The sequence below is a fragment of the Antechinus flavipes genome, chromosome 1, assembly GCF_016432865.1.
Source record: "Antechinus flavipes isolate AdamAnt ecotype Samford, QLD, Australia chromosome 1, AdamAnt_v2, whole genome shotgun sequence".
In the NCBI taxonomy this organism is placed as follows: domain Eukaryota; kingdom Metazoa; phylum Chordata; class Mammalia; order Dasyuromorphia; family Dasyuridae; genus Antechinus; species Antechinus flavipes.
The window spans coordinates 483,199,222-483,213,715 of record NC_067398.1 but is presented as its reverse complement, the minus strand read 5'-3'; the positions used below and the strand labels follow the sequence as shown (position 1 = coordinate 483,213,715).

The 14,494-nt window shown below is 32.2% G+C and overlaps 1 protein-coding gene across 1 annotated transcript in view; it reads left to right on the top strand.

Moving 5' to 3' along the window:
* The window catches only part of LOC127546811 (meprin A subunit beta-like), a 50,355-nt gene extending 36,318 nt beyond the window's left edge, over nucleotides 1-14,037 (top strand). Inside the window, exons 12-14 of the mRNA XM_051973754.1 lie at nucleotides 518-697; nucleotides 4,428-4,575; nucleotides 13,818-14,037. Coding sequence (XP_051829714.1) covers nucleotides 518-697; nucleotides 4,428-4,575; nucleotides 13,818-14,037 — 548 coding nt within the window. The remainder of the gene's footprint in view (nucleotides 1-517; nucleotides 698-4,427; nucleotides 4,576-13,817) is intronic.
* The last annotated feature ends 457 nt before the right edge of the window (nucleotides 14,038-14,494 follow it).

Sequence of the window (14,494 nt, the reverse complement as noted above, 5' to 3'; positions counted from 1 at the left end):
TTAACCCCAATTGCCTAAGTAGCAAAACAAACAAAAAAGAACCAAAAAAAAAAAAAAAAAAAAGAAAAAGAAGTGATTCCAGGGGGCAGTGAAGTGGTGCAGTGGATAGAGCACCAGCCCTGAAGTCAGGAGGACCTGAATTCAAATATGTCCTCAGACACTTAAAACTTCCTAGCTGTATGACCCTGGGCAAGTCACTTAACACTAATTGCCTCAGGGAAAAAAAAAAGTGATTCCAATTCTGGAAATTACATCAGCTCAGTGGAAAAGCAATTTTTGGATTAGGATTTTGGGCACCTTTTTAGTTATGTCACATTGATGATCATCAACTCAACCTTTTCCTTCAGCTTCCTATCACAAGCTTAATAGATACGTAAAAAAGGTATCATAGCTAGAAACACCATTTAGCTGCTTATTCTTCTTAATTTTATGCTAAGTCCATCATGTTTGTTTTTTCCAGTCTTACAAAAACCTGCTCCTATTGGATGTAATCCATAAAAATGAATTGTTTTTTCAGATGCTAAAAACTTTTTTTGGGACAAGCCTTCCAAAGTAGGAAAGAAGGAAATTTTCCCTAATGGAACATCATATAGCAAAAGTATGGGAAAAGGAACCACTAACTACATAACCCACAAATGGATACACAACAGAGATTTTATCAAAGGAGATAATATATACATCCTTCTGACTGTGGAAGGTATGTTAGTATAAGGTGACTCTCCTGTAGAGAATGTTTTTGTTTTTAAGTAAATTTATTATTTATTTTAAAAATTCATTAAAACTTTTTTTGAATTCCATATTCTTTTCTTCCCTCTCATCTCTCTCACATCCATGTGCAAGAAATGGCATATCAATTATATATGTGAAATCACATAAAACACAGTTCTTATTATATATGGTAAATGGTAAAATTTCTCCATGTTACCCTAATTTATACTCAATACCATCCTTTGTGTCTAAAAATGTACTTATTTTGACCTTATCTTGGTATATGGTATGAATGAATGAACTATACTTATTTTCTGCTAAGCTGTTTTCCAGACTTCTCAGCAATTTTTATAAAATAGGGAGTTCTTGTCACAAAAAACTTGGCTCTTTGGGTTTATTAGACACTACCTTATTATAATATTGTGTATTGTGTATCTAATCTATTCCATTCATCTATCACTCTTTTTTTTAAGTCAGTACCAGATTGTTTTAATGATTATTGTTTTATAATATAGTTTGAAATCTGGTATTGCAAGCCTATCTTTCTTCACATTATTTTCATTGATTATCTTGCTATTTTTGACTTTTTGTTCTTTTAGATAAATTGTTTTTATTTTTTCTAGCTCCATAAAATAATTTTTGGTAGTTTGATTGTCATGGCACTGAAAAAATTAATTTGGTTAGAATTGTCATTTTTTTTTTACACTGCTTATCCTACCCAAAAACAATTATTATTTCTCCAGTTGTTTCAATCTGTGTTTATTTGTGTAAAAAATGTTTTGTAGTTCCTGCATGTACTTGGCAGGTAGTTTCCCAAGTATTTTATATTGTTTACAGTTATTTTAAATGGAATTTCTCTGTTTCTTCCTAATGAGTTTTGTTTGAAGAATGTTTTTTTTTTTTTAATGTGGCAGCATGTAACTTATTGTAGAGTTTCTATATTCTATTTTCAGGTATATAAGATATGTTCACAGAATTAAAGGTTAAGGGCTAGAAGATATTTTCATATACTGAGATGTTTATAGAAGAATGGAAGAACCATGTGCAACTTATACAGATCTTTCAGTTTATCAACTGGGGCTGCATATCAGAAAGACCCCTGGCCTGAGAGTCAGTACTCCTGGCTTCTAGTCTCAGCTCTGCAACTAATTCTTCATGTGACTTCATAGTAAATTTCTATAGGAATCAGTCTTAGAACATTAGACTAGATGATATATAATGTACCTTTTACCCACAAAGTTTTATGATATCTATTCCAGCAGCTAATTGTGATTCTTGATTATCCTGTTGTAGAGGACATACATAAAAATGAAAAGAGACTGTCTTAGGTTTATTGTAGAAAGAATCAGAAGAAAAGGTAAAACATGTCATATTTTTTTTATGATATATTTTATGTCTAAGAAAATAAACCAAAACAGTAGAAACTTGAAACAAAGGAGTTGTAAATCAGAGGCTTGAGACAAATTTTTTTTGATAATTGTATTTCAGCATAATTGTTTTCATTTGTAATCTGAGTATTTTATTTTATTCATCTAAAAGCATTCTGAGAAATGTTCCATAGACTTCGTCATATTTCCAAGGGGTCTGAGACACAAAAACGTTTAAATTTTAAAAAAATATCCTAAAGCCCCACAATTCATTTTTTTAAAAGTAAGGTTTATTGATAATTTTTGTTTTTCAGCATTGTTATTTCTGGAAGGGATGTGAGTGTGTGTGTGTGTGTGTGTGTGTGTGTGTGTGTGCATGTGCATGTGCATATGTCTTTGCATATATTTCTAGTAGTAAATATTATACTTTTATTTTTCAAAATAGTTGAATTATGAAAATATATATCAATACTTTAAAAAGATGCGTGATTTCAGACTGATGGGTACACTATCTCTAGCAACCTAAATTATTATCCTCACATTGCTTAATACATGATTTTATGAGTTTCTGTTCCCAATAAAAGTAATATTTTGTGCTCCACTTCTGATGCTGAACGTCGCCAAGTTTAGGTAGGTTGTATTTTTGGAAAGGACCTATTGGAAACCTTTTCAGCTAGATAAGACCATGATGTGCTGATAAATGTTCAACAACTGTCTCTTCAGGAAAAAAAAAACTTATATTTAATTTGAATTATTAACATTTCTCTATTACTTTCTTAATTCCAGACACTAAACAAAGTTACATAAAGCATATCCTGACTTAGAGCATTTGCTTTTTTCCAAAGTGTAAATGCTTATCTTGAAATTTAAACAAATGGCTCTTGTGAACTGGTTTGAGCTAACTCCAAGATATCTTTGGGACTGCCAGAGCTTATATTTTACTTATGGTGCCTTTATTTACTCTAGATCACCTCTATCCCATAACAAGACATCAGAGTATATTTAACATTTTAATTTGAGTTGTTCTCATGTTTTATTCATTAGAGCTATACTTTTTTTTTCCTGAAAAGCTCACCTTGTGAGAAGCAGTACAGCAAAGAATACGTAGAGAACAGATTTAAAAACTAGGATGATCTAGATTTAAGTCCCTCATCCTATTCATACTAACCATGTGAAACTGAGCAAGATTCTTAACTTTTCAGTGGACCAGAGATTTCTCCAAGACTATAAAATAGAGAATAATCATCTATTTATATTACTAGGAGTTCCTTCCTATTAAGACTTGTACACTAATGAAATTATAGATCTACATCAAATCTCTCAACCCATTTTGGGCCCTCTCTAGGCCTGTTTCCTCATCTGCAAAAAGTAGTCATCCATCTGTTCTGGCATAGCAAGTTGGCTCACTGTGAGCTTTGTATACTTATGAAATTATAGATCTACACCAGGTCTCATTTACCACATCTTGAGCTCTCTTTGGGTCTTAGTTTCCTCATCTATAAAATGAAAGGGATAAAAGTATCTAAAACTTAAGGTCCTTGGCTCTAACATTTGGAGCTAAAGAGCTGAGAAGTTTTGTGATAGAAGATGGCTCAGTTTATAGTGTCGTAAAATTTTGACTTTCATATTTTTGATAGAAGAAAAACCAGATTATATCCCTTGTCATGCATCTTTTATTTTTTCTATTCTTACGGAGACAGATAAATATTTCTGTAGGCAATAAAAGTGATGGTTTCATCTATTCTGACAGGTCCTGTATCAATCATACAGTTATAGTTTTATTTATTATTTATTTATGTTCCTTGGGCTTGAGGCATAGTAGGTGCTTAAGACACAGGTGTCTTCTGATTGATTAATAAAATCAGGTAAAATGTGTTTCTTCTAAACTCTGAGATTCAACTATGCCAATTTCTCTACTCTTAAACACATACCATGTCTTTCTGTATTGGAATGTCCATGTCTTCTACAATATCCTCATCAAGTAGTCATCTAACCTCTCTTTAAAGACCTCCAGTGATAGGAAATTCAGCTGTCATTGTTTCATCCATCATTATCTTTCATCTACTATATGTAATCTTTTATATACTTAGTTATTATTGTCACTCCATTAAAATAGACACACTTTCAGAGCAGGGACTGATAATTTGTTTCTTTTCTTTGTATATCTGGTACTCAGCACCATGTCTGGCACAAATTAAGTGCTTAATATTAACCAATGGTTATTAACTGACTGATTCAGTCTTAATTCCTAAGGATTCTAAGTGATCTTCCATATCTACAATTTTAAAACTTAAGACTTTGTGGTTATTAAAACAAAAACCAACCTTTACCATGTATCCTTTTCTCCTTTAGATATATCAAATCTCATTTACACTGAGCCATTATTTATCCCTACAAAGATACCTGATTTTACATCAAAACCTAATATCAGTCTCTGTGCAAACTTCATCTGTGAGAATGATGGCGTCTGTGTGATCCATAATGATAAAGCAGAATGCAGGTGAGAACTCAATTCAGTATCTCCACATACTTTGATCTTTTTTGTGAAGTGTCTTCAGTTACAAAAAAAAAAGGGACTTGGAAGTTGGTGAAGATTTCTTCCTGTCTAAAACCCTCACAATGCTGCCCATAGAATATTTTTGAATCTTATGATCATAGATTTAGAGTCGAAAAAGATCAAAAAGGGTTTGAATTAAAGCCTCTGACAAGTCCCATGATTAGAAATGGATCCAGAATTTGAACTCAAATCCCCTGATACCAAATAGAATGGGTTTTTCATTGCAGGTGTCAATACATGGTAACTCAATTTATTTCTTTTTATGGCTGATAATAAGGATAATGACATCAATTGAATTATCTTAGAATACTGTAATTTGAATAGGGAATAAAGTTTTGGGAAGATTTCTGGAAGTCTTCAGTTCAATTTTTGCCAACTACTTTATTGGCTATGTCCCAGGGAAAACCATTTAATCTCCAAGTCTCTTTTTTTGGGCATAATAATGCCTGTTATCTACCTAATAGAGTTGTTAAGAGACCCGGATGAAATGTCTGTAAAATGCTTTGTAAATTTGGTGAAGTGTTATATAAATATCCAACATTATGATTATCCTTCTAGTTACTGAGATTCTCAACCACAGTGTCATCCTTTGCTCCTCACTCTCACTCATTATATATCTCTAATCAGATGTCAAATTTTGTTTTTTCTATATTTACAACATCATTAGTATAGATCCTCTTCACTCTCATGCCTATCATTCTAATTCAGACTCTCTTGCCTGGACTGTTGTTAATTAGTATTTCTGCCTCAAATCTCTCCATTCTCAACTGCTAAAATGATTTTCTTGAAGTGTAGGTCTGATTATGTTATTGTGCTCCACCTAAATAAACTCCAGTGGCTCTCAATTATATTCATGTTTGAATACAAAGTCCTTAATTTTAGCTTTTAAAGCTCTTTATAACATGGCTTTTTCCTGGCTTTCCTCTCTTACACATTACACGTAGGTACATATTTTTTGATCTAATCATATTGCTCTGCTTGTTGTTTCTTACATCCAATGCTGCATCTTTCATTTCTGTGATTGAGTAGTATAGTCTGTCACTCATATCCAACTGACATTTTAAAGGTTAAGTTGATTCCTATTTTTTGTATGTTATCTCCCATATTAGAATGTAAACTTCTTGAAATCAGGGTTTTGTTTTTGTTTTTGCTTTGTATATCTAACAATAAACACAATGTTTGGAAGGTAATTGGTATTTGATAAATGCAGTTAGGAAGACTCAACTTTGAGTTCAAATCTAGCCTCAGATACGTTTACCAGCTATATGACCCTGGGCAAGTTACTTAACACCATTTGCTTCCAGCCCCTCATTTTAACTCTATGAATATCTCTCTGTTTCAAGTGTATAATCTTATAAACAGTATATTTTTGGATTCTGGTGTCTAATCCATTATGCTATTTGCTTCCATTTTATGGTTTAGTCCCATTCACATTCACAGTTATGATTATTAGCTCCCATTTGCAATATAGATTATTTTAAATTTTATTAACTACTTTACTTACAACAATTATATGAAATAAACTTTGCAATTGGCTGCACAAATATTATTCCTTTCTTAAGTGGGAAAGGGAATGGAATTCTTTCCTCTCCCTCAAATCTGAGATTGGATTTGAACTTGGATCTTCCTAATTCCAAACCTGAGACTCTATGTTATCACATAGCTACTCCCCTGGTTTTCCTTGTTAATGGAAATAATCTGCCTCATCTCCTTACTTTTACTAGCATCTCATTTCCCAAGGTTCATTCTGCTTGGAGATGTAGATAGAAGTACAAAGAATAAAACAATCCCTACTTACAATGAGTTTATTTTCTAATGTTTGGCCCTCAATTTTCCTATATGAAAAATGAAGGCTTGAACTAGAGAATAGCTAAGGTCTTTTTTAGTTTCAAATTTATGATCCTATCATTTCCCCACACAGCTAGCATAATACCCTCAAAGATTTTCCTGCATGACAAATTTGTGGTTCAAATTAACTCCTTTCATACAAAAACAAAGGTCTTTTAATTTGCTTTTCTTATCTTGATTATCTCTTTAACACTGTTAATAATAATGCTTAAAGTATTCATGGTTTTCCTGATGTGAGATACAACCAGAGGCATATGTGAGTCAGCTGGTACTTAATTTTTGAGAGTTTATTATTAAATTTTCAGGGTGAGCATTTACATTTTGAAAACTGGTAAACATTACATATCATGAAAGGCAGATAAGTGGTGTAGTGGACAGAGGATTGGATCTTCAGTTAGGAAGACTCATCTTCATTATTTCAAATCTGGCCTAGACACTTTTATTAGCTTTATGATCCTGGGCAAGTCACTTAAAACTGTATGGCTCAGTTTCCTCAGCTGTAAAATCATATGGAGATTGAAATGGCTGACCACTCCAGTATCTTGGCCAAGAAAACTCTAAATGAGCCTAAATAAGTCACAGAGAGTTGGACATTACTGAAAAATGACTGAGCATATCAGAACTGATTTTATTATTGTGATGATTGTCTTATTAAGAAAATGATGTAGGAAATGTTAATGTAGTTTAAAATTAAAAGTGTGTCATGCATAATTTTTTCCCCTGGAGAGCCAGTTCTTACACATTTAGAAGTACCGTAGACACACCTGCAAATCCCGACTCTTCCATTAGTTGACATTATTTCTGAAGCCCTAGATCCAAAAAAATTTAATCCTTGATGTCCAGTCTGATCCACATGCCTTTTAGACCTTAATCGAACTCCTTCTGGGATGATAGCTGAAGAGATCCTTATCAAAGCCCAGTCAGAGCTATGTGTTTCATTTGTATGGTCTTTGAGAACCCGAGACTGCCTTCATGCTATAATGAGCTATGCAGGAATACTGAGAACATTAAACATCCCTTACCTCAAGATAATTTTTTTCTACTTTTCAATGTGTCTCTAATATCTAGAATTCTCCTTAGAGTAAAATTACTTTATTATTCCCATTTTAGAAATGATAGAATTGGGGCCAGGGGAGGTTGAAAGTTATTCAAGTTTACATGGTCAGTTGACAAAAGATCTGGGACCAGAATCTGTACTTTCTTTCTTTCTTTCTTTTTTTTAAACAAAACATTTTATTATAATTCTGCAGTATTCCTAGCACAATATAATTTCTTTTTTGCTACTGCTTTTTAAGTCAAACAATTATTGTTAAGATGAAAAATATTCTCATTACACAAAATATGCTTTATAAAAATGCATTCTCTCTCTATATTTCTTTTCTTTTTTTATTATAACTTTTTATTGACAGAATATATGCCTGGGTAATTTTTTACAACATTATCCCTTACACTCACTTCTGTTCCGACTTTTCCCTTCCCTCCCTCCACCTCTTCCCTAGATGGCAGGCAATCTTATACATGTTAAATATGTTATAGTATATCTTGGATATAATATATGTGTGCAGAACCATACAGTTCTCTTGTTGCACAAGAAGAATTGGATTCATAAGGTAAAAATAACCTGGGAAGAAAAACAAAAATGCAAACAGTTTACATTCATTTCCCTGTGTTCCTTCTCTGGGTGTAGCTGATTCTGTCCATCATTGATCAATTGGAACTGAATTAGATCTTCTCTTTGTTGAAGAAATCCACTTCCATCAGAATACATCCTCATACAGTATCATTGTTGAAGTATATAATGATCTCCTGGTTTTGCTCATTTCACTCAGCATCAGTTCATATAAGTCTCTCCAAACCTCTCTGTATTCATCCTGCTGGTAATTTCTTACAGAACAATAATATTCCATAATATTCATATACCACAATTTACCCAGCCATTCTCCAATTGATGCGCATCCACTCAGTTTCCAGCTTCTAGCCACTACAAATAGGGCTGCCACAAATATTTTTGCACATACAGGTCCCTTTCCCTTTAAGATCTCTTTGGGATATAAGCCCAGTAGGAACACTGCTGGATCAAAGGGTATGGTATGCATAGTTTGATAACTTTTTGGGCATAATTACAGACAGAATCTGTACTTTCAGAGTGAATACACAAGATCTCCACTGGGGCTCTCTGTGCAATACTTTCATAAAAAAAAAAAAAACAAGTAACTATAGCCTAAACCTAATGGGCAGCTTAGTAGAGAGAGCACCAAATCTGGAATAAGGAAGCCATGAGTTCAAATCTAGCCTAAGATATTTACTAGCTATTACTTTTTCTCACTTATCTTTTTTTTTTTTTTTTTTACAAAATCCTAACATAATCAGCTCATTCCCATATCTCTTTTGCTGTAGAATCATTCTAAATGCTCTAATAATAATAATTTTATTTGGAAAATATAAATCTCATCTTCCCATATTGAGAGGTAAACAAACATCTTAACCTTATTGATTTCCTTATGATTTCTTTTTTCATGTTTACCTTTTTATACTTTTCTTTAGTCTTGAATTTCAAAGTTAAATTTTCTATTCCACTCTGGTCTTTTCCTCAGGTATCCTTGAACATCCTCTGTTTCATTAAATATACATTCAATTTTGCTGGGTAGAATGTTTTTAAATTTAAGCACAGCTCTTTTTGCTTTTTAAAATATCATATTCCAAGAACTCTGCCACTTTAATGTAGAAACTGTTAAATCTTTTGTGATCTCAACTATGGCTCCACAATATTTAAATGTGTTTTTTTTCTGGCAATTTGAGGTATTTTCTCTTTGATTTGGGAATTCTGGTATTTGGTTTTAATATTCCTGGGAGTTTGCATTTTGGAATGTCTTTCAGGTAGTGCTCATTTTGATGACTACTTTTTGAAAAAGTTTCCTTATATTTTATAACCCCCTATTTCTTGTTCCATGCTTTCTTCCCTGTTGGAGTAGATAGATTTCAATGACTAGTTGAGTATATTTATATATTTTTCTTCTTTGAACCAATTTAATGTGGGTTCTTTCAATTTCTATATTATCCTCTAGTGTGATGATATCAAGGCAGTTTTCTTTGAAATTTTTTGCAATAGGATATTTAGATTTTCTATTTGATTACAGCTTTCTGGTAATACAATATTCTTAAATTATCTATTTTTCCAAGCCAGTTGTTTTCATATTTCACATTTTCTTCTTTTTTCATTCTTTTGACTTTGTGTTTTTCTTTCTTGATATTATCATAAAGTCGTTAGCTTCAACTTATTGTTGTTCAATTGTTTAATCATGTCTGACACTTTGTGACTTCATTTAACATTTTCCTGGAAAAACACAATAATGATTTTCCATTTTCTTCATATTTTTTAGATGAAGAACTAAAGTAAACAAAGTTAAATGACTTGCCCAGGTCACATAGTTAGTAAGTATTTGAGGTCAGATAAGTGCTCAGAAAGAGGAGTCTTTCTAACTTCAAGGCTGACACCAACATTTACTTGCTCAGTTCTAATTGTTAAGGAATTATTGTCTTCATTGAGGTTTTTTTTTCTTTTTTAATTAAAGGCTTTTATTTTCAAAATATATACATGAATAATTTTCAACATTCACCCTTGTAAAACCTTGTGTTCTAAATTTTTTCCCTCTCTTCTCCCCACCCCCAGATAGCAAGTAATCCAATATATGTTAAACATGAGCAATACTTCTATATACATATCCACAAATATTATGCCATACAAGGAAAATCAGATCAAAAAGGAAAAAAAAGAGAAAGAAAACAAACAACAACAAAAAGTGAAAATACTATGTTGTGATTCACACTTAGTTCCCACAATTCTCTCTTTGGATGCAGATAGCTCTCTTCATCACAAGACCACTGGAACTGACTTGAATCATCTTATTGATGAAGAGAGCCTCATCCATCAGAACTGATCATCATATAATCTTGCTGTTGTGGCTTCACTGAGTTTTTGTATTTATTTTTTCCTATTTGATCAATTTTGTTTATTTTAAGGAGTCAATTTCAACAGTGAACTTTTGTTCCTGTTTCCATTTGGTCAATTTGTTTTGTTTGTTTGTTTTTTTGTTTTTGCTGAAGCAATTGGGGTTAAGTGATTTGCCCAGGGACACACAGCTAGGAAGTGGTCTGAGACCAGATTTGAACTCAGCTCTTCCTGACTTCAGGGCTGGTGCTCTATCCACTGCCCCACCTCACTGCCCCCCAATTCTACTTTTTCAAAGTAATATTTTCTTCAATATTGTTATTTGCTAATTTATATTGTTAATTGTCTTTTCATAATTTTCTTCCTTTTTAAAATTTAATTTTTCTTTTATTGAAGGGATATTACGAATGGCCAGTTCACTTGGCCATTCAGGGAGTGATTTTTTTCTACTTGCTAGGTTTTACAGATCTTTTTGACATGTTTCCAATGGCTGTTGCTTTTTATTTGGCCACAAAAAAGGAGAACTTCAAATTGGCTCATTTGGCCACTTTTTGACTATTTCAAAAGTTCTAATGAGGGAAGGAAGAGAAGAATGAGGTTATATTGGCAAACATGAGAATTTGGAATTATCTTTTGGATTTAATATATTATTTTGCTTCTCCTCAGCCTTATTTCTTTTTTTATATATATAAGAGGAATTTTTTCTTTTTATCAACAGATAGATCCCACTAAAAAAGTTGACCTCCACATTCAATCATTAATTCAACAAGCATCATTAAGCAAGAAATATCCAAGGCAAAGAGAATAGGTTCTGAATTTAGTACTTCTCTAGTGAAGAAAAGGAGCATGTATCATAAATTCTAGTTTACATGATCCTGTGAATTTAGTAGCAACCTTTACAAGTGATGTTAAAGAATTTTAGGGTGATAGAACATAATGGATTTGGAGCCAGTAGACTATGGTTGGAATCTTGACTCCATTATTTGTTACCTGGATGACTATGAGCAGGATACTTGAAACATCTTTCTGCCTCTAGTTCCACATATACGAAATGAAGACTTTTGGTTAGATGATCTCTGCTGTCCTTGATAGTTCTAAATCCTATTATAATCAGTAACCCACAAGACAGAATAGTGTTATAAAAACAGCACTGGAATAGGACTTAGTATTTTCAAGTTTGAGCTTTGTCCTTTACTGATTGTGTGACATTGGTCTGTCATTTTATATTTGTGAGCAGAAATTTCATAATATGTAAAATGGGGATAATATCCTATATTTACATAGATTTTATAGTTGACATTGTTTTCCCTTGAGAAATTCTATAAAATACAGAAAAAATGATGGTTCCTATTTTACAGATTAAAAAAATTGAATCTCAGAGAATATAAATGATTTGCTCATTATACCCTGGCTAGTGAGTGGTAGAGTGGGTTTTTCAAATTCAAGTTTTCTAAGAATAAATAAATCTTCAGCTTAACACACTGGCTCATAGAAAATAATACATCTCTTTCTTACCCTATAGAATTTTGGTGACATCATTTACCATTTCAATGTGCTGTTTAGGTATTGTTAATTATATAAATTAATATCAAAATTAAATTATTAATTGTATAAAATAGCATCCTAATTATTAATTTTTTAGTTTTATTACTTTTAATTTTATTAATCTCGCCTTTGATTTTCAGAATTTTTAACTTGATATTTGATTTTTTTTATTATGGCTTTTTATTTACAAAACATATGTATGGGTAATTTTTTAACATTGATTCTTGCAAAACCTTCTGTTCCAACTTTTCCCCTCCTTCCCCTAACCCCTCCCCTAGATGGCAGGTAGTCCAATACATGTTAAATATGTTAAAGCATATGTTAAATACAATATACATTATTATACATAGCATCCTAATTATTAATAATGAAGTGAAAGTAATTTATGCAAGAAAAGGGTTGAAACTATGATATATCACTGCACAGTAATCTACTTGCAAATTTCTTCCAATATGAAAGCTTGATTCTATTTTTTAAATAGAAAGCACAAAATGCCTATTAACAAAAGATGAAAATGCTTATCCTAACACTCTAATTATGGGACAATTATGTTTATGAATTTTAAATTTAGTATTCATGTCTAAAAATCTACACTCAAGTTAATATAAATCCAGCGATTATTGAACAATTTGTCCCCAAATGCTATCACATATATTAATCATTATTTGATCCTATGAAAACTTGTGATTCAAAAATTGTTTTCTATTTAAAAATGTCAACCATATAATAATGTCAAGAATAATTCTATCTGTTCCTCTACCTTTGATGTCAAAGAATGTGGTTCCACTTAAAAGATATTAAACAATTTATAGATTTCATGGAAACTTTCTCCAATGATATTAAAATGTTATTTAGATTTAATAAGTTGAAATATTTTAAGATCTCATATGGCAGAAGGGGGAGTACCATCCAATAAAGCTGGCAATATTGATTGGACATCAAATGCTAAACAATGCAATGTGCACTGTGACCCAGGATTAATAAGAGGCCCTAAAATTGGGTCACATAGTCTACATTTAAGGGAAGTTACTCTGGAAGCAGTGTGCAGGATGTACTGATGAAAGACATGGGACCAGGAGACCATTTAGGAGATTGTTGAAATTTCAAGTTCTGACGCTGGCACTTATTGTCTATGTGACATTGTTCAGGGTTACTTCAACTCCATTGGCCTAAATTTCTTCCTTTATGAAATGATGCAGTTCAAGTAGACTATTTCAAAAGCCTCTTCTAGCTCAAAATTCTATGTATCTATCCATACAATGTCTCTTTTAGGTATACCACAATACTACATTGAAGGGAAAAGGTGACAACTACATAACTTCTAAACATCTTGATTAGTATTGTTGTTGGAAAAGTGGAGGGTACTTTGGGTGTGTGCTACAGAGAACAATTCCACCCATGAACTAAATTTATTTTAACTTTGGAATTTTTAAAATTACCACTTAAAGAATAATTTCATTGTCCCTGATTCACTTCATCCTTATGGTTTCCATAATGAGGATCAGACTATGGAAGTTTGGGACATGTCCTAAATTCAGATTGATTTACGACTTTCTCCATTACTGGCAGCTTTGGCATCCTATAATTTGTTGCATCTTTACCAAAGTCAAGGGAGAGATGATGCATGGTTCTCTGTCCTGCAGAAATATCGTAAGCTTTCAATACTATAATCATAAATTATACAAGCAATATTTTCAATTAATTAAATATATACTTCTCTAATCTTCTTTCTTCTGTAGAGTGAGTAACATTTATTTGAAAATGACCAGGCTGAATGTTTGTCAAATAACTTTTTAAGCACATTTTGTTATAATATTTCAGAGTCTAATTTTTCATTTTATAGGTGTCAATCTGGGAAAAACTGGTGGCATATGGGAGAAAAATGTGAGATACAAGCTTCTACCTTGGATGCCATTATTATAGAAGTTCTAATTGCTGCAGCTGTATTTACAATTATGCTGATAGTGACTCTTGTGAGTCTTTCCTGCACAAAGAAGAAATATAGTGGAAAGAATAATGCCAATAAATCGAATGTCACTTTAAAACATGTAAGTGGACAATAAAGTAATGGAACAAAAATGATAAAAGAAAACCATACTGAGTCATTATAATATCAAATCAACACCAGGAAATAGACAATGAAACAGGCTTCATTTTTTTTTTTTTTTGGCAGAGAGGTATGGGATTAGGGGGCAGAAGATTGCATATATATCATTATAATATTTAATTTTATTTGACTTGTTTTCTTTCCTACAAGAGAGGGTTCAGAGAGATATAACTAAAAAGTTATAGAAAAATAAAAGTTGTCAATGGACCTTATTTTTACAAAGAAAGACAAGTTGTAAGTACTATGGATATGTAGGTGGCACAGTAGAGTGCCATGCCTTGAGGCAGAAAGATTAACTTTCTAGAGTTCAAATTTGGCCTCAGATATTAGCTATGAAACCCCAGGTAGTCACTCAATTTGTTTGCCTCAGTTTCCTTATCTGTAAAATGAACTAGAGAGGGTAATGGTATCTT